Source organism: Spermophilus citellus, assembly GCF_964194105.1.
Source record: "Spermophilus citellus genome assembly, chromosome: 7".
NCBI classification, from domain to species: domain Eukaryota; kingdom Metazoa; phylum Chordata; class Mammalia; order Rodentia; family Sciuridae; genus Spermophilus; species Spermophilus citellus.
The window spans coordinates 98,472,632-98,494,912 of NC_138188.1; the positions used below are offsets into that span (position 1 = coordinate 98,472,632).

At 38.7% G+C, this 22,281-nt stretch overlaps 1 protein-coding gene across 5 annotated transcripts in view; it reads left to right on the forward strand.

Annotated features, from left to right (window-relative positions):
* Positions 1 to 3,069: 3,069 nt before the first annotated feature.
* The window catches only part of SIDT1 (SID1 transmembrane family member 1), a gene marked incomplete at its 5' end in the record, with an annotated part of 89,928 nt that continues 70,716 nt past the window's right edge, over positions 3,070 to 22,281 (forward strand). For all 5 annotated transcript variants that reach the window (XM_081301642.1, XM_081301644.1, XM_081301643.1 and 2 more), the window contains 2 exons: positions 3,070 to 3,303; positions 21,210 to 21,331. In XM_081301642.1, the coding sequence (XP_081157768.1) occupies positions 3,070 to 3,303; positions 21,210 to 21,331 (356 nt within the window). The remainder of the gene's footprint in view (positions 3,304 to 21,209; positions 21,332 to 22,281) is intronic.

The following is a 22,281-nucleotide window of genomic DNA, read 5'->3' on the forward strand; positions in this document are numbered from 1 at the left end:
GCGGTAGAGCGCTTGCCTAGCACATGCGAGGCCTGGGTTTGATCCTCAGCACCACATAAAAAGAAAATAAAGGTATTGGGTCCAACTACAACTAAATAAACAAAATATTTTTTTAAAATGATGGCCAACAATGGGAACCAAAACCAAAATTCTGTACCAAAATGAGCCTAGGTAGCCAAAGCAAAAGCTAAGACAGCTGGGTTCAGACACTACGCTGGTCTGACATGTTAATACATATTCAAGCTGTGTGCGCAAGGGGTGAGTATCACATCTGGTAGATAACTAGGGTGCACAGGAACAGGATATACAGATAGTACCTCTGTGGAATCTTCTGAAAAATTATGGAAATAAACAAAGATCACACAAATGAAAACAAATACAGGTCATTCGGAGCATGATGTAGCAAGAGATTGAGCCACCATCACTTGTGCTTGGCAGAGACTCAAAGGTAAGCAGGGGAGAGAAATCTTTGTAGTGAAAAAAAACAAGAGAGCATTTCAGGTACGTGCCGATTGGCTTATGGTGTGGAGAAGCTGAAAGAAGGCTAACTAGAAGCAAGGCACTTTATGATTTGAGGAGCATATTTGGCTTCCTCTAGTAGATCTTGTGTTGAAAGCAGGGCCAAAAGCTAGGTAAGCTGACTCACTGGCCAATCCTAACTTTCTGTACCACTTGCTGCCAAGGTTGTAGTTTGGTACACGGAACTGGTTGCCACTAAGGTTATAGGTCAGATTCCTGAGTCAGTAGCTGCAGAAGTTATGGGCCAAAGTTTTATTCCCAATGCCCATTTGGATATTCAGTCTCTCAAAGTGGAATTTTGGAGCTGTAGATATTAAAAATACCTACCAATGGACCATATTTTATTTTTTAGTTATTGAACTGGCAGTCATACAATAATAATGCTAGTTTGTACAACAATTATAAACTTTTAAATACACTTTTAATACTTTTTTCTTCCTTTTATCCTTACAACAATCTTGTGATTCTGAGATTAATTATCGAAAGTAACTCAATGGATTTGGTCTCCAGAATCAGGATTAGATCATAGCACAGAATCATGTGTAGTACATAAGGCAAGTTTTCTGGTAGAAAATAGATACCACCTACAATGGCTTAGGAATAAATACTTATATAATAAATATTCATTCTGTGTCCAAGAATCTGTTCCAATTGTTCCTAATTTCATGGCTTAAAGTTAGGACAAAGTTTTGAAGGAAGAATCACAGCTCCTTTCAAATATCTACAAGGCTGTCATGTGGAAGAAGGATTAGGTTTATTCCAGTGGCTCCAGAGGGCTGGACTAGTATAAGTGAATTTGGGAGAAAGGTAGGTTTCAACTAAGAATCTGAAATATCTTTCAAATGAGATGCTTGTCCAGAAAAGAAGGTGTTGCTTTGTGAAACAGCCAGTTCCTAATGTCTCATAATGTTTAAGACTCCAGTATCCTACATCTCTAGAGACTGCTTTGGACTGGCCACCCCAACTAATTTCAAAGGCCTTCATAAATTTCAAGTTCAAAGTGAAATTTTGTTAGATTTTCAAAAGAGAAATACACATTATCAATAAAGCAGTTTAAAGCCATTCAAATTGGTGAAATTATTATGTTTCTCAAAAATAGTAAATTCTATTTAAAATTTTTACTCCTAGACACTTCTCTGAAGGAAGATTTTTTTTTGCCTACATGTGTATACATTTTCAAGAGCTTATTTTTTTAAAGTGAAAATTGTCCTAATAAGGAGTAGTCTAAGTCAATCTTCCATCAGCATTGTTTTCTGATTACAGTTTAAAAACTGTATAGATACTGCATTTATTCCTGATACTTTAATAATTTGTAGGAATTCAGTGAGGAAAACAAACATCCTCCTTCATTTGAATGGCGAGTACTAAGACTTAAATCTCTAATCTTAAATCTTTGAACAAGATCTTTTTTCTTGGTAGATTTATTTTAATGTCCCTTCAGGTTAACAATTCTATTTTCTTCTAGTTTACAAAATGCTGAAATAAAACAGTCAGTCTTCTCCCACACCTAAATTGGCTGTTTTCCAAGGACTTATCATGGATCCTCTTACTCTACTCCTTACCTGGTACTATTGCTCTCTAAATCTACAGCCCCAATTTTTGCCAGAAGGGTATTTCCTTTTTGTGATGGGCTGTGGTTTCTGTTTCTTAAAAAGCAATTTAGGATACTGGGAATTATCCTGGAATCTGCAAGAAGTCGTTGCAGAGGTAAAGCAAGCAAGACGCTAGGAAGAAATGCCGTCTGCATAAATCTAGTTACTCTAGTCGTCTTTGACAAATTCTGGGACCAGACTTCAGGCAGAGCTGAAATTGTCCTCTTTACCATATCTATTTTTTTATGACTGTTCATATTTACATACGTGACACATATAGGGAGCGAGAGAGAGAGAGAGAGAGAGAGAGAGAGTGATGACGTGAGGCTCTCCTGAGAGAATAGGAGGTAACAGGGAAATAAAACAGGTGTCCGAGAAGGGCTCCTTTCAGAGAAGGGAGAATAGAGAATAATCATCATTCACACCCTCAAGAGTTCTCTGCAGAGAGCAACCTGCAAAACCGAACTCGTGCACCCTCTTGGGGTACAGGTTCTTTTGCTTTCTATTTGCTCACCGGCAGCCAGGGTGCATATTTGAAAGGGACCGTATTTCCTCCTCGGATGGCTGGTCAGGTCGATTTTTCCAGACTAATGTATTCAATAGCTCAATAGCTTTTTTGTTATTATATTTGTTGAGGTAGAGGGGGAAGAGATCGGTTGAAATTCTGTCTGGGTAAGTGGGAGATTCTCTGCGATGAGGAAGGCGAGACTTAGAAGCAGGAGGGGAAAGCAGCAGACCCCCGCCCCCACAGCACGCGTTCCCCTTACTCTCCACCAGTGACCTCCCTTGGAGACCCCAGGCAGCACATCAATGTTTAATCAGCCCTTCGGGGCTTGCCAGGCATTGCTCTCACTGCGCTGAAGCCGGCGCCGGCTCTGCAAACCGCTTTGGAAGGACGGGCTCCCGGATTGCCCCCTCCCCAGGGTGGCTCTGCTCCCTGCCCGGCGCGGCGCCCACCATGCGCGCCTGCCAGCGGCTCACGCTGCTCTGTGCGCTGCTCTGTGCGCTGCCCTGGCTACTGTGGGCTGTGGCGGCGGGTCGCCCGGCGAAGCCCCCCACGCAGTCCGCAGTGCTGCGCGGCGCCCCAAGCGACCCCGCCAGGGGCGCAGATTTCGATCACGTCTACAGCGGGGTGGTGAACCTCAGCACCGAGAACATCTACTCCTTCAACTACACCAGCCAGCCTGGCCAGGTAAGACACTTGCTCCCCTCGCTCGACTCCTAGAACTTGCCAGGTTTCAACGCCTGGGTCGCTACTTTGGGTTCCCCTGAGAATTGGCCTTGGGACTTGGAAACCATCATTTCCTTTCTCCCGAAAAGCAATCACTGCCCTGCCAGAGCTGCCACAGCCAGCCTCGGAGACAACTCCGCTTCACCTCGCGCCTACGCCGGCCTGGTCACTGGTAATTTGGGCTCTGCAGAGGCGCTAATTCCCTGCACCTTCTGCGGGTCCTTGCTCCCTGCTGGGCCTTTCTCCAGGAAAGTCATAATTCCTAGGTTTGCGGGAGGGCAGGAAAGACCGAACCTCTGTTCCCAAACCCGTGCGGGAAAGGAATCTCCTTTCATTTGTGTGATCCAAGACCCTTCTATTTCATTGCGCACGGGGAGGGAGAGCTGTTAAGATTCTAAAATGGAAATCGTGTGAGAATGGACGAAAGCTGCAGAACCTCCGTGTGTTCAATAGTCATTTCCTGCCTTTCGGTACCATTGTCACAGTATGTGCTTCAGAGAAGAGAGAAGACCTGGTCAAAGACATTGGAACTGCAGCCATCACCTGATCTGCCCAGGATTTTATCTTAAGTAAGGATGAATAATTGTGTAAAAGTTCTAGACTTATTTCTGAGAAAGTTGAGGTGAAACAAGGGCGGAGGATTGTTTCAATAACTGTGCTTTTGACATATATACTCTGATTACATAATTTTAAGAAAATGTATGTGGTTCGCTTGTTTGTCCCTTCAATATGGTACCTTCTGGAACACAGAACAAGAGAGAAAGAATCTACAGTGTACCTGCCTCTGGATCTTCTTCCCCGTATTGATGCGTTTATTTGTACCTTACTGTGCCAGCATTCCCAACTCCTTTGGAAAATTCCAGAACCAGATGATTGGGATACCACCATATTTCTCCTTCTCTGATTGTTATTCTCATTCAGGCTCACAACTGGAAAACCTCCTTGCTTTAACTAGAAAGGGCTTATATTGTGGTGGGGCCGGGGAGGGGGACAAATGTGCCTTTTGCTACTCCCAGATATCTTCCAATTCTGTGTACTGATGAAGTGACCTAAGTTTCCCATCTTGAGTCTGCCAGACAATCCTGTGGCACTATGTCCATGGCGGCACAGCCCTTACCCTGCTCCACCTTCCTGTCACCTTCAGGTTGTATGTCCTGTAATGGACAGAGGGACTATGTGCAGTAACTTACATTGCAGACAAGTGGGAGGGGGCAGTTTTTATTTCCCAAACCCACTCAACTTCTTCCTATCTAGCATGAGGTCCCCTACAAGCTGATTGATATATTACCCATGAGGTATGTTCCCAGCCCTGTGATTCCCATGGAATGGATAAGTCTGAAAAACCCCATGATCTCAGGGGTACAGTATCAACTTCTCCCTCAGTCATTGGTAAGGAAACAGCTTACACATGCAAAGTAAATCCTAGCATCAGACTTTGATGTTTCTTGCAGTGCTGCTTTGAGATAAACTAACTGCTTTTTAAAAAAAAATATTCTTTTAGTTGTAGATGGACACAATACCTTTATTTTATTTATTAATTTTTATGTGGTGCCGAGGATCAAACCCAGTATCTCACGCATGCAAGGCAAGTGCTCTGCCACTGAGCCACAACCCTAGCCCAAATTGACTGCATTTTAAATGCTGATTTTGATTTTCCCTCCTTAGTTCTGTGTAAATTTCTCTACTACAGCACAAGTTGCTGTGTATGCAGTTGAGGTCACCTACTTGATTTTCCTACTAAACCTTGAGTTATTGAAGGCAAAGACACAATCATGTTCATTACTGTATCTTAGTACCTAGTGCAGTGCCTGGCACATATAGATTTATAATTTTTTTTAAAAAAAATGAACAAGTAAGTGAATAAAAGACTAAAACACCTTTAAGCTGAAGTTAAAGTATGCATTGCTTTCAATTTAATAGGTTCGAATATGTGAGATCATTTCAGATAAAAACAAAAATAAATTTTACTTTTAAGAGGAACAAAAAATTTTAAAATATTCTATTGTGTCCTTTATATGTTGCCTGTATGTGTGTTTAAATGTCTTTTATTGAAACCAATTTCTGTAATTCCAGCTACTTGGGAGCCTGAGACAGGAGGATTTTGGTTTCAAAGCCAACCAGCAATATAATAAGACACCATTTAAAAAAAAAAAAGATAGTACCTTTATTTTATGAAACAATGTTTTTTTAAAAGTTGTCAACCTCACAGTCCTTTGAATTTTCACTAAAATGTTACTACTAGTTTGAGAAATACGAACTTGAGAATCATTTCAATTATTTTAATGTCGGTATGCACTAATATAAAACAGATGTCAAACCTTACAGTTTTCTGAGACGTATTTTCAATATGTAAATGAAAGAGTGGAACCCCCAATCTACTTACCAGAGGAAATTACCCTCTTCTCTCCAGCCATGTTCCTGTTGATTTTGCCAGAGATGACCATTTCCAGATCTGTCTGTCCAAACCATTACTCATTTTCTACTGATGGCCTCCTCTCTTCTTGATCTGCTTTGCCCCAAGTTGAAGAACAATGTCATGAACATAGGTGGTGGGGTGTAGCAGAATTTTACTGAAGGTTTGAAATAACACAAGGGAATTGCACCACAGCACAGGGTAGGTGAGACATTGGGGATATAGCTCAGTTGGTAGAGTGTTTGTCTTGCATGCACAAGGTCCTGGGTTCAATCCCCAGCACCACCACCAAAAAAAATAAAAAAGAAAAAAAAAAAAAAAGAAAGAAACTTAGGCAACAGATTTCAAGATGGTAGCTCTTTCTTTCAGGCCCTGAACTACCAACATTTTCCAAATGCTGGCCTCCACACTCTAAATTTTCATTACTCTCTCATGTTGAACTTTTTTTTCCCCTCCACTGTCAACTTCAAACTCACTAAGGAGCTCTGCTAAATAAAGATCTGTAATCTCCAGAGCAGAAACTTAGGCTAGACTGGTTTTCCACTAACCTGACCAATGTCTCGGTTGGTCAGGGTCCCTTTCCCTGCAAGGTTATTTCCCATCACCTTTCTTCAATCAACAAAAATTGTGGTTTAGAAAAAAAATTTGAGTTTTAATCTTTCACCCCTTCCTCTTCAAGCCATTGTTGTTTTCCTTTTGCCTTTCAGGAGAATGTCTAATATAAATTTAGGCTTTGGTGAAGAAAGAAAGGAGTTGTGGGTGCCTTGCTCCTAATACTTTCCATCAGCCACTGCATTTTCAATACCAAATGCCGTCCTAGAGGATGGGTTTACCCAGCTGTGTCATGCTAAGTTAGCTGGACTCAGCACCAGGAAGAGTCTTGTATGCCTCCCAGCCATAGAGTCATATAAATATGAAGTTGCCATTTTGGGGGAAAAAAAACCTGAAACAGTAGAGTGACTAGTGTGAAGAAAAATAATGGAGATAATGACTGAAGGTGCAGGTTAGGCAAGATCAGGTTCATTTCATCTCTCTGGAAAGGAAGTTTCTGGAGACTTTCTTTAAGAGGAATAGGGTTACACTGTGCAAACAGGGTGTTCTGTAACCACAGGGCTCATTCATACTACAAGGAAATCACCTTATTGGAAAGTCACCAGGGATCTGTTTGGGACAGAGGGCACAAACTGAAGTGTACCGGGAAATGAGAATATCCTTGTAGAGACTGGCAAGGCAATGACCAGATGTTTCTGTGTGAGGTAGATGGTAATAAGAAGCCCTTAAATAAAAATCTAACCACTGCACAACAGGTTATCTCTTCTGAGGCTTTAAATAACAGAACTGAATGTTTGTCATAGAATTTGAAATGTTTCCCTGGAAATGTCTCTTATGTTTATTAAACTGAGCATTTGTCTTTTAATGACATGTATTATGCATTTCTGTGCCCAGAGAACAATCTTTGGCTTTATTAATATCAACCAATGGTTTTATATCCAGAAATTTGGGAGTTTTATAGTTTCATATTTTGTGTTTAGGTATATTATCCATTTGAGGTTCCTTTTTGTGAAAGGCAAAAGTTTTCTTTTTTTTTTAAGAGTCAAACTCAAATTTATTTAACAGATCTCAAGGTTAAGGTTTCTATTTAGGCCATTATTATTATTATTTTGCATATACTGTCCATTTGTTCAGCACCATTTGTTGAAAAACCCTCCCTATATTCTTAGTATGTTTGCATTTACTGCCTGCTTTGGAACAAAGCAACTCCACACCTGGTACTTAGTGTTCTTATTATCATTCCCCACCTTTCCTTCTGCTGCCACCACCTCTAATGCCTCTTGTCTCTCCTTTTTGCTCTGCATCTTATGTTTCTATGAATCTCTAATTTTTTTTTAAACTTTCCAATATCTTATGAACGTGGACAGTCCATCAAGTTTCCCTTGCTTCTCTGGACATGATCTCCTCTACTTGCTTGAGGCTTTGCTAACTGCAAAGATAAATGTCTTATTTGTTCCAGGAGGTAAGTTTTGTTTCTTACTCCTGGTTCAGAGCCATGATGAATAACTCAGTTACTAGAAACTGGTCTCCTGATGACCAAGATTTTGCTAGGGAGTTTGAACAGTACCAACAGTGGAGGATGAAAAGGAAATGTTATTGGGGCAGACAGTCAATATTTGAGTTGACTTCATGTGCCACTCTTTTCTTTGCTCAAGTCAAAATGGTTGTCTTTTTCAAGTCTGCTTAGCTACAGAAATGAAATTTTTTTGAGACTTCCTTTGAGACTTTCTATTCTTTTTTCTATCACTAAAAGAAACTTATATAAAATATTCTTTGAAACCAAAAGAAAGGGTTAATTGTGTTTTAAACTTAGGATTAAAGAATCTATTAAGTCAATCTCTTCTCACTTAACAGGAGGAAAACTCAAAGCCAGTGAAATAAATTACTTATTCAAAAATCAAAAATCTAGTTTAAAGCAAATCTAAGAATGTATCTTAAATTCCAGAAGATATTTTCTCAGGATATTTCTATTAAATCACTCTCCTTCCCACAAGAGCATATATACCTGTAATGATTATCAACAACAATAATCTTAAAATACTATAGTGTCATTCTCACAGCCACACCTTTTGGCTATGCAGTTTAAGACTCATGTTTACCTTCCTTACAATTACTGAAAAGTGAAACAAGATTTTTATCATTGTTTTTCCCCCATGAATTATCCATGCATTCTTTGGTCTGTGTATCTCAGGCAAGCAGGGCAGAAACTAAGTCAAGCTATGAAGTTGGCAGATTTTCTTAAGTATTTCAAAGAACCACAGCCACCACCAAACATGAGCTTACAGTGACCCCTCTGGATCCCAGAGGGCCTGTCTTCATCCCTTTAGGGTTTTTGTTTTCATCAAGATACAGGGCAGCTTGGAGGCCCATGCAACTAACCTGTTACTTCAGGGCAGTGTTATTCTTTAGAACTGGTATTTCTGGATCCTCACTAAGCAGCCATGAAGATAAGCCACAATAAACAGGACTAACTGACTGTTTCTGTCCTTCGAGATTAACTGCCCTGTTGTGGACAGAGTGACTCACAGCTATTATAATTAACTTCCTAACTGGAAGCATAGGTTGTGAGCCCAAAACGGGAATGCCCACAGTTTTATTTCTTCCACTTATCTCCTAAAAGATTCCTGTATTTGTCTTCCTCCCTTTCCATACCACTCTCACCAGGAAGAATTATATGTTTCCAGGAAAGAGAGACAATGATTATCTTTAAAACAGAAGGATAAGGAGAGACAAAAAGTGGTGAAGTTTTGGTGTGCAGAGGGATTGGGGAAAATTATGAATAGTGAAGCCCCCAAATGACTATTAGGTATAAGAGAAATGGACAGGGAAGGGAAGAGGACATAGAGTCAGGCAAGGTTCTTGTCTAAAAACAACAGAAGTCAACCTGCTAACATAAGTAGAGAAACGTGAGTTACCAGCCTGAGACAACATTTGGGACCAAGAGACTAAGCCATAGGAAACCACAGCCATAGTTATGCAGCAGGAATGACTCGGTCATGGCGCCCACTCTGCCATCACTGCCTCTACTACCATTGCATATAGCCTCCACCTGTGCCCCATTGATGTCTCCATCACCAGTGAAATCTAAACTTCCCTTCATCTTTGTGTCATTTCCTCTCAACTGAAAGTGCCAAGTGGATGTATAGGTCCTGCATCTGAGCCTTTGAGATCTAGAGGCTGCCTTGTCCATCCCCCATAAAGTTCATACAGTGGGATGGAATAGGGGATTTTCCTCCAAAACATGCAACAGTTTTGGATGCTGTACAGCCTACAAACAAACCCTTCTAAAAGCTCTCATGGGCCAGGCCCGATGGCGCACACCTGTAATCCCAGCAGCTTGGGAGGCTGAGGCAGGAGGATGGAGTTCAAAGTCAGCCTCAGCAAAAGCAAGGCACTAAGCAACTCAGTGAGGTCCTGTTTCTAAATAAAATACAAAATAGGGCTGGGGATGTGGCTCAGTGATTGAGTGCCCCTGAGTTCAATCCCTGGTATAAAAAAAAAAAGAAAAGAAAGAAAGAAAAGAAAAGAAAAGCCCTCATGGGGTGCACTGAAGCTAGTGCATTTGTTGGAGAATAGCTAATGTAGACCCAGACATTGGCAGGAAGAACACTGATATGCACACACTGCCTTCTATCTATTCCCATTTAAAGAGGAGCATCTCACCTGAATTCTTCAGAAAAGAATTCAAAGAGGATATTTCACCTCTGCCATATTGTCACTCCACAGTTAGACATGGTTTATTCTCCCCTAAGGCCCCTTCTGCTTATCTAGAGAAGTTGTCTTTGAAGACTTTGAAAAGGAACATGTTTGTAGATGATCAATTTTGTCTTGTTTAGAAAGCAGTTCCTTTAGATAGCACTTATATCCTATAAACACTTATTTACAGTTATAAATGGCACCAGTTGGGCAACAAATTTTATACAGAAATAAATAGCTAATAAGCACAGATAATTTACAATCATCACAAAAATTTTCTGATGCTTCTCCATCTTCAGAGCATTAATTAAGTAGGCTTCAAAATAGCTCTAGGAGGAGCTTGTCTGCTGTGCAATCAGACAGCATATAAATAAAAACTGGGGAGTGGATCCTTGGGTTTGGCTCAACCATAAAATAATTATTTTTTGGAAGTCTCCTTATAGGAAAAGACTGAGCAAGAGATAGAAGGAGGCAGGAAATTTAAAGAGGAGAAAAGGAATCAATACAAATGAACAGTCTCAGATACCCAAAAGAATGGTGAACTAGTACAGGTTGCTGGCTGTGTCCCAGGAACTGAGCCTGGAAATGCTCAGAGATAAGCCAGTGGAATTGAGAAACCAATGCAAAAATGGAGAGAAACCCTGTTGAGACAGAAGACAGGTAGGTGTTGAAGCATGAGGCACAGGCAGCTCACAGTTAGGTTAGAGTCTTCTGGACATACCTGTATTGACATCAGCTCCTGTGAAAAATATCTAGGACAATATTGCCTAGAGTGTGCTTCATGGAATAATTGTTTTAGAAGACAAGTCTTGACACTGCATTTAGAACTAAGACATGTTTTGACTGTCCAGCATGTGAACCCCATTCCCATGTGTTTGGAGGAATTCCCCATTTCATGGGTCTCAACTGGAGGTGGTTCCCCTTCCATGTCACAGTTGAACACCAGGCACTTGCTTTCTCATCTTCCCTCCTGCTTTCACAACCCCACACCCGTCCAACTCAGGCATAGGCATATAGCCTAGGTGCTGCCAATAAGAACAGATTTCCTCAGATTTTGATTTGGGAGCCAATGATGCAAGGAAGAAGTTATTCAGCAGCAATTGAAGCAACATTGGATGTCCAGGGATGACTGTGGAAACAGTGGCAGCACTTAAAACCTTCCAAAAGCTTTCTGATGCCCTTAGAATAAAGCCCTCAAGTCCCTAACATGGTTTATAACACTCTTCAGGAAAATGATGGTCCTCCATGCTTCAGGAAAATTGATTTTCCTTCAATTCTTTAAACATGTTTCTCACCTTCTCTCTCATTTCCCCTTTTCTTATGTTTCTACACTTTTCCTTTTATTTGTAAACTTTTCTTGCTCTGCCCCAACCCACCAACCCATTTTTCTGGTCTTTTTCTACTCATCTTTTAGGGAAAATATTCTCCCAAATATCTATATTTTATGCACTCTTGCAGAAGCTTAAATGGTGATAAAACGGGTTAATTGCTATCCAGCATGCAAACCTCTGATCTCCATGAGGAAAGGAGTTCACGGTGATGACTGACATATCTCTGTGTTGAGTGTAATGCTAGACACAGGGTAAGGAGTCATATATTTATTGAACAAACACAGTTTATCTTAAAATAACCAGAGTCTGGCTGTGTATTGTTCTGCATCCCTGGCCCACCAATGATTATACATCTCTTCAATGGTTACCCATGTTTTTAGTGAAATTGAAATTTTTAAAATATATTTGTAGTTGTAGATGGACACAATACTTTTATTTTATTTATTTATTTTTATGTAGTGCTGAGGATCAAACCCAGTGTCTCACACATGTGAGGCAAGTGCTCCACCCCTGAGCTGCAACCTCAGCCCCGGAATTGAAATTTTTAATATAAAATTTAGATCATAAACTAAAATGTAAAGGCTTATATAAGTGTATTCATGTTGAGATCATTGTTGGCATAATGAAATTGGTGTGATGGGGTCTATAAAGCACTCTTCATAGAGAAATGCACTGAATACAAAATGTTGAGAATCTGAAAGCATAGGAAGCAAATAGTTCCCAAGGGATAAACTGCTCTTTTCAATGAGATGAATGAACTGTTTCTAGAAGCCAGGCTGTGAAAGGAAATTAATACCCTATGGGATATGGACCTATAGCTTCTCCCGTGTCAGGGATGATTTGGCTTATAAGATTGTCTCCATACCAGGGCAACAGGCAGTCAGTTACTAATTGATTGATGAATGGATAGGAGTGGAAAAGTGTTATCCCAACCCAAAGCACAGTTGGGACATTTCTGCCTGATGTTTTACAGGTCACAACACCATTCCACATCACCTGCCATTTGGTTGACAATGCATGCTGCCCAGAGAAGTGAATAGTCTGGGTGTCATCATTCTAACTCTATAATTGAGGAAACTGAGATCCAGAGAATTTAACATCAAAGGCTACCAAGTTTGTAGATATTACTGCCAGAAATAGAAACCACATCTATATATCTTTCTTCATTGTGGTATAAGTATACAGAAAATTTTCTGAGGCTGAATCGGACTGAGAGAATTTAAACAGTCACATCAATAATGTCAGGAATTGTTTTCATGTTTATAATTTTTTTAAAAAAAGTATAACTTTTGATTGAAGCTGCTAAGCTTAATGTAGTATAGTTAGGAAAATCTTGGGATGAAATGTTTCATTTATAGGATGCCCTGGCCTCCAATGAGAAAGGGATCCAGGACTGAGCAGCTGTTTTGCTGACCAGCAGGTGTTTTTTTATACCAGTTACATGTGAGTGCTCCTACCAGTCCTGCCCTCAACGGCGACATGCAAGCTTACAAAACAAATTTTGCAAAGTAGCAGATTACAAAGTCAGCATATAAAAATCAAAAGCTTTCCTAAATACCAATAGTGAACCTGCTGAGAAAGAAATCAGGAAAACAACTTTATTCACAATAGTCTAAAAAAAATACCTAGGACTAAATCTAACCAATTAGGTGAAAGAAGGCTACAATGATAACTGTAGAACATTGAAGAAAAAAATTAAAGAAGACGCAAAGATATGGAAGGACCTCCCATGCTCATGAATAAGCAGAATTAATATTGTTAAAATAGCCATACTACCAAAAGCAATGTACATATTCAGTGTCAAAATATCAATGACATTCTTCACAGAACTAGAAAAAAAAGGCCTAAAATTCATCTGAAAGAATAAAAGAATCAGAATAGCCAAAGCAATTCTAAGCCAGAAAAGTAACACTGGAGGCATTACAATATCTGACTTCAAATTATACCAGAGAGCTATAATAACAAAAAACCGCATGGTATTGGCATAAAAGTGGACACTTATATCAATGATATGGAATAGAAGATTGAGAGAAAAACCCACTCATCTACAGTCATCTGATCCTTGACAAAGTTGCCAAAAACATACATTGGAGAAAAGACAACCTTTTAAAGAAATGCTGCTGGGAAAAATGAAAATTGATAGACCCTTGTCTCTCACCCTGCACAAAAAGCAACTCAAAAATGATCAAAGACCCAGGTATTAGACCAGAACCTACGCAACTCCTAGAAAAAAACACGGGGTCCAAACATTCCAGCATATAGACATGGGCAATGGCTTTCTCAATAGGACCCCTAAAGCTCAGGAAATAAGGCCAAGAGTTAACAAATGGAATCACATCAAATGGAAAAGCTTCTGTCCAGCAAAGGAAACAATTAGGTATGTGAAGAGAAAACTTACAAAATGGGAAAAAATCTTTTTTAGTTACTCTCCTGATAGAGTATTAATATCAAGAATATAAAAAGAACTCAAAAAACAGCACCCCCAAATAAAATAACCCAATTAACAAATGGGCAAAGGAATTAAACAGACAATTCTCAAAAGAAGTAGTGATAACCACTCCCCAGTGATACCACACCTCAGTATTTACCCTAAAGAATTGAAGTCATCATACTATAGTGAGTGATGCATACACACATAGGCTTATAGCAGCATAGTTCCCAATAGCCAAACTATGGACAGTGATATTGGCCAAACTATATTGTTATATTTTGTGCATATATTGATTGTAACAGCAAATCCCATCATTGTGTATAATTATAATACACCAATAAAAAATATGGGGAAGAAAAAAGTTTCCTTATAAAGCACCTTTGGGCCTAGGCCAGGGTCATTCTGAGTTCTTGATAATTCAACTGTTGAACTGAATTTTGGCTTCAGAGAAGTTTATTGAGTATTTTGTGTTGATATCTATTACATACAAAAATAGCTTTCATTTTAAAAAAATTTCCCTTGTATTTGATTGTCTTGATGACAACTGGTTCATAAAATTATTCTGGTTGTTTTATTTCTATGTCTAGAATAATATATATTATATATATATATATCCCTCAAAAATTTGAAATTACTTACTAGTAAAATTACCTACACTAGGAAAAAAAAGTATCACAGTATTGAAAGGTAAACTGACACACAATAACATTTTTAAAGAGTTTATTTGAACAAATGACAATTCATCAGTCATGCAGCTCTAAACTAGATATGGTTTGGGTACTTAGCCAAAGGAACAAAAAAAAAAAAGAACATTTTGAAAGGTAAATACAGAGATGAAGCAAAGAAAATATTTGATTGGTTATAGTTTTATAATTACTATATTTGGGATATCCTGTTGGGTTGTAAGTTGGTTATATTGCTAGGTAATATAAATTAGTCTGTGGCTTCTGATTGGTTAGTTTTAGCTTCAGTTCTCCTTAATGTAGGAATTGACAAGCAATAGCTCAAGTAAAGTTTTGCTTGACTGCCTGTTTGCCACATCCTTAAGCAAGAAGAAGCCTTAGGAAATGAGAGTTATTGCTCATCAGTAAGTAAATGCAAAGGCAAACATATCATGGCTTTTTAAAAATCATTATTATGAAACTTTTTAGGTAAGTAATAAGCATAGCAAATAATGTAAAAGACGTATTACCCATCTTAGGAAAAGAACAATTATAGTTATCTGTTTACCCTCACCCTGATCCTTTTCCCTCATCTCCCAAAGTAACCAGTTTTAGGAGATAATCCTTCACAGCCCTCTTGATTTTTGCACATCTTACAAAAAAGTGTTGACTGAAAACAAGGATAGTGTCTCCATCTGGAGCAAATAGCAGATAGGCTTACTGCCCATTATAAAAGATTTTGATTCCCTAAAATCTCGGGGTTCCTCTCCTGTTGTGCAACTCACTGCATGTATTTGCCCCCATTTACACCTTTACAGTTCTGGGCAAGCAGAAGTGATGCTAATACTGCTTGTCATGACAGTAGTGATAAAGTTCTTTGTCTTCAAGCCAGGAGACTTTTATCTTCTCCCAGTATTGATGAAATTTTATCAAATAGGGTAAAGTCTCAGATCCTCCAGAGTTCTTGAAGTCTACAGTCTTACATTTAGCACTTATTATTTTCATTATGTATATTTTACTAAAGATGAATATGTAAAAATATAGTATTGTTTTACTTCCGAAGTTTACATAAATGGGACCATGCAGTATGTATCCTCCAGAAACCTGAAATACACTCAATTTATCCTCTAGAGATTTATCCATGGATCTACCCAGTCCATTAACTTTTAACCACTGTATAGCATTTAATTTATTAAATTTATACAATTTATTCATTCATACGTATGTTGTGTAGTTTATTTTTGTGTCATTTAGGTGTTTCAAGTCTTATTATTGCAAATAATGCTGGCAGTGAAATTTTTTTGTTCATGATTCTTTGTACACATGTAGGAATTTTTTTGTGTGTATAAACTTAGGAGTGTAAATGCTAAAATGTAATGAAAATTCATCTTCATCTTCCATCTGAATGGTTGTACCAAATTGCATTTTGGTTTGCAATATGCAAAAGTCCTTTTTTACTTTACATCTTTGAAAATATGGTAGCATCACACTTTTGAGGTTTTACCTGTCTGATGAGTATACAGTAGTGAATGTCCTTTTACATGTTCTTTGGTCAGTTTTGTCTCCTTCAGTTGCTATTATATCTTTAACCCATTTTCCATTGGTGGTTGTGTTTTTATCTGATGAGTTTGAAGAGTTCTTTGTATGTTTATATGTTTAAGCTACTGGTATTCTGACTATTATAAATGTATAAATAAACTGGGCACACACCTGTAATCCCAGCTGAGGAGGCTAAAGCAGGAGGATCTCAAGGTCAAGGCCAGCCTCAGCAATTTAGGAAGACCCTATCTCAAAATAAAAGATTAAAAAGGCTGGGGATGTAGCTCTGTGATAAAAGTGCCCCTGGGTTCAATCTTTAATAGGAAGATGGGGGCAAGCAGGAAAGAGGGAGGGAAGAAGGGAAGAATAACATGTCCTAGTCTGTGGCTTGTCTTTTTCATGATTTATGGTGCTAATATAGTTTCCAAATTTCCTAGTGGAATAATAGAAGATTCATAGTATTGTTTAGTGGAGTCAAGGATCTAAGATAGTGATGACAGGATATTCTGACCAACCATTTTGTAGAGACTGGAACACAGGAAGAAGCTTGGGTTCTAGTCATGATTCTTCTATGACTTGAGTATCACTGGATTCCCATCACCCCCATGGCTTGGGCTCTTCATCTGTAGATGGGAGAGTTGGATAGATGATCTCCCTGAGCACCTTCCCAGTAGGTTTTCTAACACTATGAGTCATGCTCTTATGCACAAATAGGCAGTGGCAGGAGAGCCCAACTTCCCTAATGTGAAGGAACAGCCTCTGTGTCACTTCTCCTGACGCCCCCATGGAGTAGTCACCTTATCCTCACTGTGTCCACAGCAACTGCTCATATTACTGTCACAATTCTCCTGGCATTGTGCTGTTATCAGTGTGAGTACTATTTGTGCCTCTGAGTAGATCACAAGCCTCCTTTAGGACAGGGCTGCCTTAGCATATCCTCAGCATCCCCTATAATTCCCAAGTCAGGTCAATCCTCAGTGAATGTTTAATGAATGATTACAGGACCATGGGAAGAAAAGGAGGGAGAATGGAAGGTCTTTAACAGCTGCAGATATTCACCCAGCGAACACAGGAGAGTTGCTAAAATATTTACACATAAACCAAAAGGACCATCAGCAAATAGTTTTATAGCTGTTTTACAAGTGGAGTCTATTTTTGAAGATCACACAGGCAAATTCTGGTGTACTTAATAATGGAAGCCAATACTCTCTGAGTTGTAATCTGATGTTCCAACTAAAAGGCTGAATTGTCATTATTTTAGCAAAAATAAATTAGAGTTTGAATTAAACTCACTTTTGTCCTTTTTGTGCAATAGAAATTTATTACTTACAATTTTGAACTTTTCCCTACCAACATATCCTAAAAGATTAAAAAGGGAGTCTCTAAGCTGTGAGGCCTTTCATAATCATGATCTATGTAATATCAGAGGTAGAAATACTTAAATAAATTCTCTTTTAGCTGTAATGCAATTCCCTGCTTGTAGTAAATGTAGGAGAAAACAAATCTACGTAATAAAAATACTTGAGTTGTCATGACAACAGTAAGAAGCAACAGGAGGAAAACTCTTAGCCCTTAAGAATGGTCTGTTACAAGGTGTCAGAACCCATTAAGTATGGTCAGTACTCTATCCTTCATTTAGCTCTGCTTTTACACAGCTGACTTCACGGCTGCAAATGTAATCCAATTTTCTCAGCTGCACATTAGCTTCTGGAAACAAATTTTGAACAGAGCTCTTTATCCTTTCCTGAGGGTAATATATTATCTATTCATCTTGAAAAACTGCCTAGTGTCTTCTATCTCCTACTCTAATATTTTCATTGTAATTTATTATGCCAGCATTGTCAGTTCCTGGTTTTAGTATGACTAGTAAGAACATTATTAAATAATAAAAAGTAAGTGGATTACAAGATCCACCAGGGTGGGAAGATGAACAGTGGAGTGAGGAGTGAGGATAAACATGGCAATCTTACAGTTGTTCTGCAGGCCCAGTTTTGGCCCCAGCAAACACCAGCTTCCAGATGTGTTATAACATTGGTGAGCTCCTAGATATGCATCTAATAATAATGAGCAGTTGGTGATCAGCTGACAAATGGGGTCATCCATTAGATCATTTCTTGGGAACAGTACTTCCCAAAGTTAGGTCCCAAACCAAGTACATCTGAATACCCCAGCATGCTTGTTAAAAATGCATAGCTTAAATTTCTATTCCTAATCTTCTAAACAGAAATTTGGTGGTTGGCTTAAAGATATGAATTGCTAAGATTTGAGAATCCTTGGCTTTATCTCAAAGTGTGAAAAAAAATTGAAGGCAATCCCCTCTGGTACTAAGTACCTAAGAAAGGCAAATAAGGTTGATTCCTAAGTGAATAAAAGGAAAGAAGACAGCTAAAAATGAAATTTACCAATTTCACAGTTTTCCTTAGGATTACCTTGGTTCTGACTGCTATGAATTTAACCTGCTCTATAATGCTGGTGTTTATATTATACCTCAAAAATAAGCATTGTAAGGTAAATCATTCTGCTGGGCTCTAGCATGCCAAAGATGAAGTTCGCAGCTTCCAAGAGCCAAACAACTAAATGAACAGTTAAAACATTGTGTGGTCCACAATGAAATACAGCTTCACACTCGCTAGGATGGCTATAATAAAAGACATAAACAAGTGTTGAAAAGGATGTAGAGGAACTGGAAACCTACACATCACCGATTATACAAATAATTAGAATGTAAAATGATATACATTTTGGGAAAACATTTTGGCCATTCATTAAAAGGTTTCAACTAGAGTGACTATGTCTCCCAGCAATTCCACTCATGGGTATATACCCCAAAATATCAAAAACATCATGTTAGTCAGTTCTTCATCTCTGTGACCAAATTACCTGATAAGAACAATTTAGAGGAGCAAAAGTTTATTTTGGGCTCACAGTTTCAGAGATTCAATCCATGGTCAGCCAACTTCGTTTCTATGGGCCTAAGGTAAGGAAGAATATCATAGTGGAGGAAAGCTCCTCAGCTCATGTCAGTCAGGAAGCCAACAAGATATAATCCCCAAAGGCATACCCCAAATGACCTGCTTCCTCACACCTCCATCTGTCTCCAGTTACCATCCAGAATTCCATTCAAATTATTAATCCATCAAATGGATTAATCTGATGAGGTTATGAAATCAGAGTTTGAGACAAAACTTGATTCTCCTCTTTATTGCTGGGGTTGGGGGAGTCTATGTAAACTTCAGGCCTCTGCAACCAAGAAAGCCCATTTCAGTGTTGACTGCTAATCACAGCAGGGGCTGCCTACCAGTCTCAGCTCTCAGGGTCACAGCCATATGATTTTATCATCCAAGCCTTGTGTTTTGTTTTTTTTTTTTTCTGCCTGAATGTCCTTAAAATAACAATCAATAAATGTTGTTTGCCTGAAAATTAAATATTATTTCAGATTTAATTAAAGAACAAGATTAGCAAATCTGTAGATCATGCTTTCATGTTATCTGAAGACCATCAGAATGTTATCTGAAGACCATCAGAAGTCCTGGGCTCTGAAAAACTAAAGAAAGATTACTGTTTAGAGGGTCTTAGAATAAGAGTTTATATCAGACCCGATTTACCTAACTCCACTAACTACCTATCTTTAAATCTGGCTAAATTAAGGGATATAGCACCAGGCATAAGAAGCCTAACTGGGCTGTCAAGGAGGTCACACTGGTGAAGGACTGAGTTAAGAGAATGTCTTTGGGGTGGAAGAAGGCCCTGGTGATGAACAGTATGAAGGACTTAGAATCAGTAGAACTATTGATTGAAGGAGCTAGAGAAGTAGAAATAAAGGATGCCACTCTGGTTTCTGGCTTAGATGAAACTGCATAGTAAAACTATTTATCGAGCAAAGGAATTCAATAAAGTTAAAGTGAGGGCTGAAGATAGTGACAAGTTCCATTTCAGACACACTGACTTTCAAGTGCCTGTGGAATATCCAGAACTTAGGAGAGAGATCTGCATTAGAGATACAGTTTTGACAATTACCAACTGCAGCATAATTTCCATAGAAACATGTAGAGTGTAGGCACAAGAAAACACTCCCCTTCATGAGCAAGTGCTTCTGATCAAATTAACAAATCACTCTTAGACTGTGTGAATATTTAAAAAGTGAAACAGTGACTGGATCAAGGTGAGTGGGCACTATGAGCTAAGTTGCAATATAGAATGCACACACCTTTGTGTCCTCTCAGTTTCCATTTTGAATGTGTTATAGATCTTCAGGTCTGATTGCAAGATTTTCTTATTTTATAAAGGAGTTTTCAAGAGAACACTAAGGCAGTGTGGAAAATCATGTGGAAAATCAAATTTTACCTTTTTTTCTTAACTTGCCTTTCTTCTCTTTTGTTCTCTTTGATATTGTTTATGGTATTGTAAAACTGGAAGTAAAACACCAAAACCATCTACATCACTTTCTATCTTCAAAACAGGCATGACAGGATTAAGACCTTGATATGTGTATTCGGAAGGAGCCATGGAACTGCTGATATAAAGGAAACTTTTGTGGGGTGGGGGTAAGGGGTTGGTTTATACCTTGGACCAGGGAAAGGAGATGAACGCTCAGCCCCTATGGTGGGGGGGGAATGAGGTATTTTTTTTTTTTAAAGACAGAGAGAGAGAGAGAATTTTTTAATATTTAATTTTTTTTAGTTTTTGGCAGACACAACATCTTTGTTTGTATGTGGTGCTGAGGATCGAACCTGGGCCGCACGCATGCCAGGAGAGCACGCTATCGCTTGAGCCACATCCCCAGCCCAAGGGAGTGAGGTTTTTTAAAAAGATATTTGTATCTTTTGTATTTATATTCAAATAAAAATAAAAACATCAATATCTTTTCCTTTTCTATTCTGGGCTTATTCTTAAAACCTTGGGTTGACTGTTCAGTTCAAACTCAGCCTGCTATTTGAAGGCTCTATAATTTGGCATCATCCAAGACCAATTGAATCAGAATTTGTGGGAAGGGGATGGACCAAAGTATCAATTTTATTTTTAATTTCCTCAGGTAATTTCAACATACAATCAAGGTTGAGACTCTCTCCGGTTACAGTATAAATGAGGGAAACAACTGGGTCACTTGAATTATTGTGAGAAACAAATGGCAGAAATCAAAGTTTGCCTCAGCTTGGGATGACATCTGTGCTGTGGGTGTGTGTGCACATGTGTATGTGTGCATACACATGGTTTGAACTTCTTCTCTCTGCCCTGCCATGCAGGTGACTGCCGTGCGGGTGTATGTGAACAGTTCCTCTGAGAACCTCAGCTATCCAGTCCTTGTTGTGGTTCGTCAGCAGAAAGAGGTGCTATCTTGGCAGGTTCCACTGCTCTTCCAAGGACTGTAAGTGATTCTTTCCCCAGATGGTTTCATTACATTTTGTTTTCTTCAATGTCCTGTAACCAATGATCAGTTGGTTTTCTAGTGAAAGGAGAAATCAGACATGGGAATATTGAAATGTCATAAATGCAAAGTGCAAATAAAGTTTGTGGTGCGTACCCTGAACTGTTCATCTCCGTTCCATTTCCATCTGCTTTGAATTTCACATAAGAATTGTTCTTAGATTTGCAGCAACTGGAAAAAAAATTTTTCCTTTATTTATTTATTTTAAAATTTATTTTAAAATAAATAAATAAATATTTATTAAGTTGCCCAGAGTGGCCTCAACCTTATAATCCTCCATCCTCAGCCTCCCAAGTAACTGGGATTATAGGCATGTACCACCATGCCTAGCTCCCTTTTACAGTTTTAAAATCTACCATAGTTTTCTCTTGGTTGGGAAATGGTTCATCCAATAGCCATTCAGTGAGTTAGGCCTAGCAGTGAACATATAAATAGGCAGTAACCTCCCCCACCTACATGCTGGTGCACTCTTCATTCAATAATATTTATAGATCACTATTAAGTGGTAGGTGCTGAGGATACAGCTGTTAAAAAAAAAACAAACAAACAAACAAACAAAAAACAACGAAGTCCTTGTCCTCACGGAGTTTATATTTTCTCAGGGAAGAACTATGTAAGACATTACCACACTAATAAAGAAAACCCAAAGACACAGAGTATGGTATTATACATTTTCAAAGGTTCAGAAATTTGAAGATTGAAATAGTGGCTCTGATAGCTTACACTATTAGATCTGGGATTTTCTTTATCTTCTATTTTAACATAAGTTAAAATAGTAGAAAAATGGAATCAACCAGTTTTTTTTTTTTTAATTAGGTTGTCCATCCCCCTCAATATCTGATGTTTTTTCCTCACTGAATAGGAAGATGGGAAGACGGCTTGACCTAATG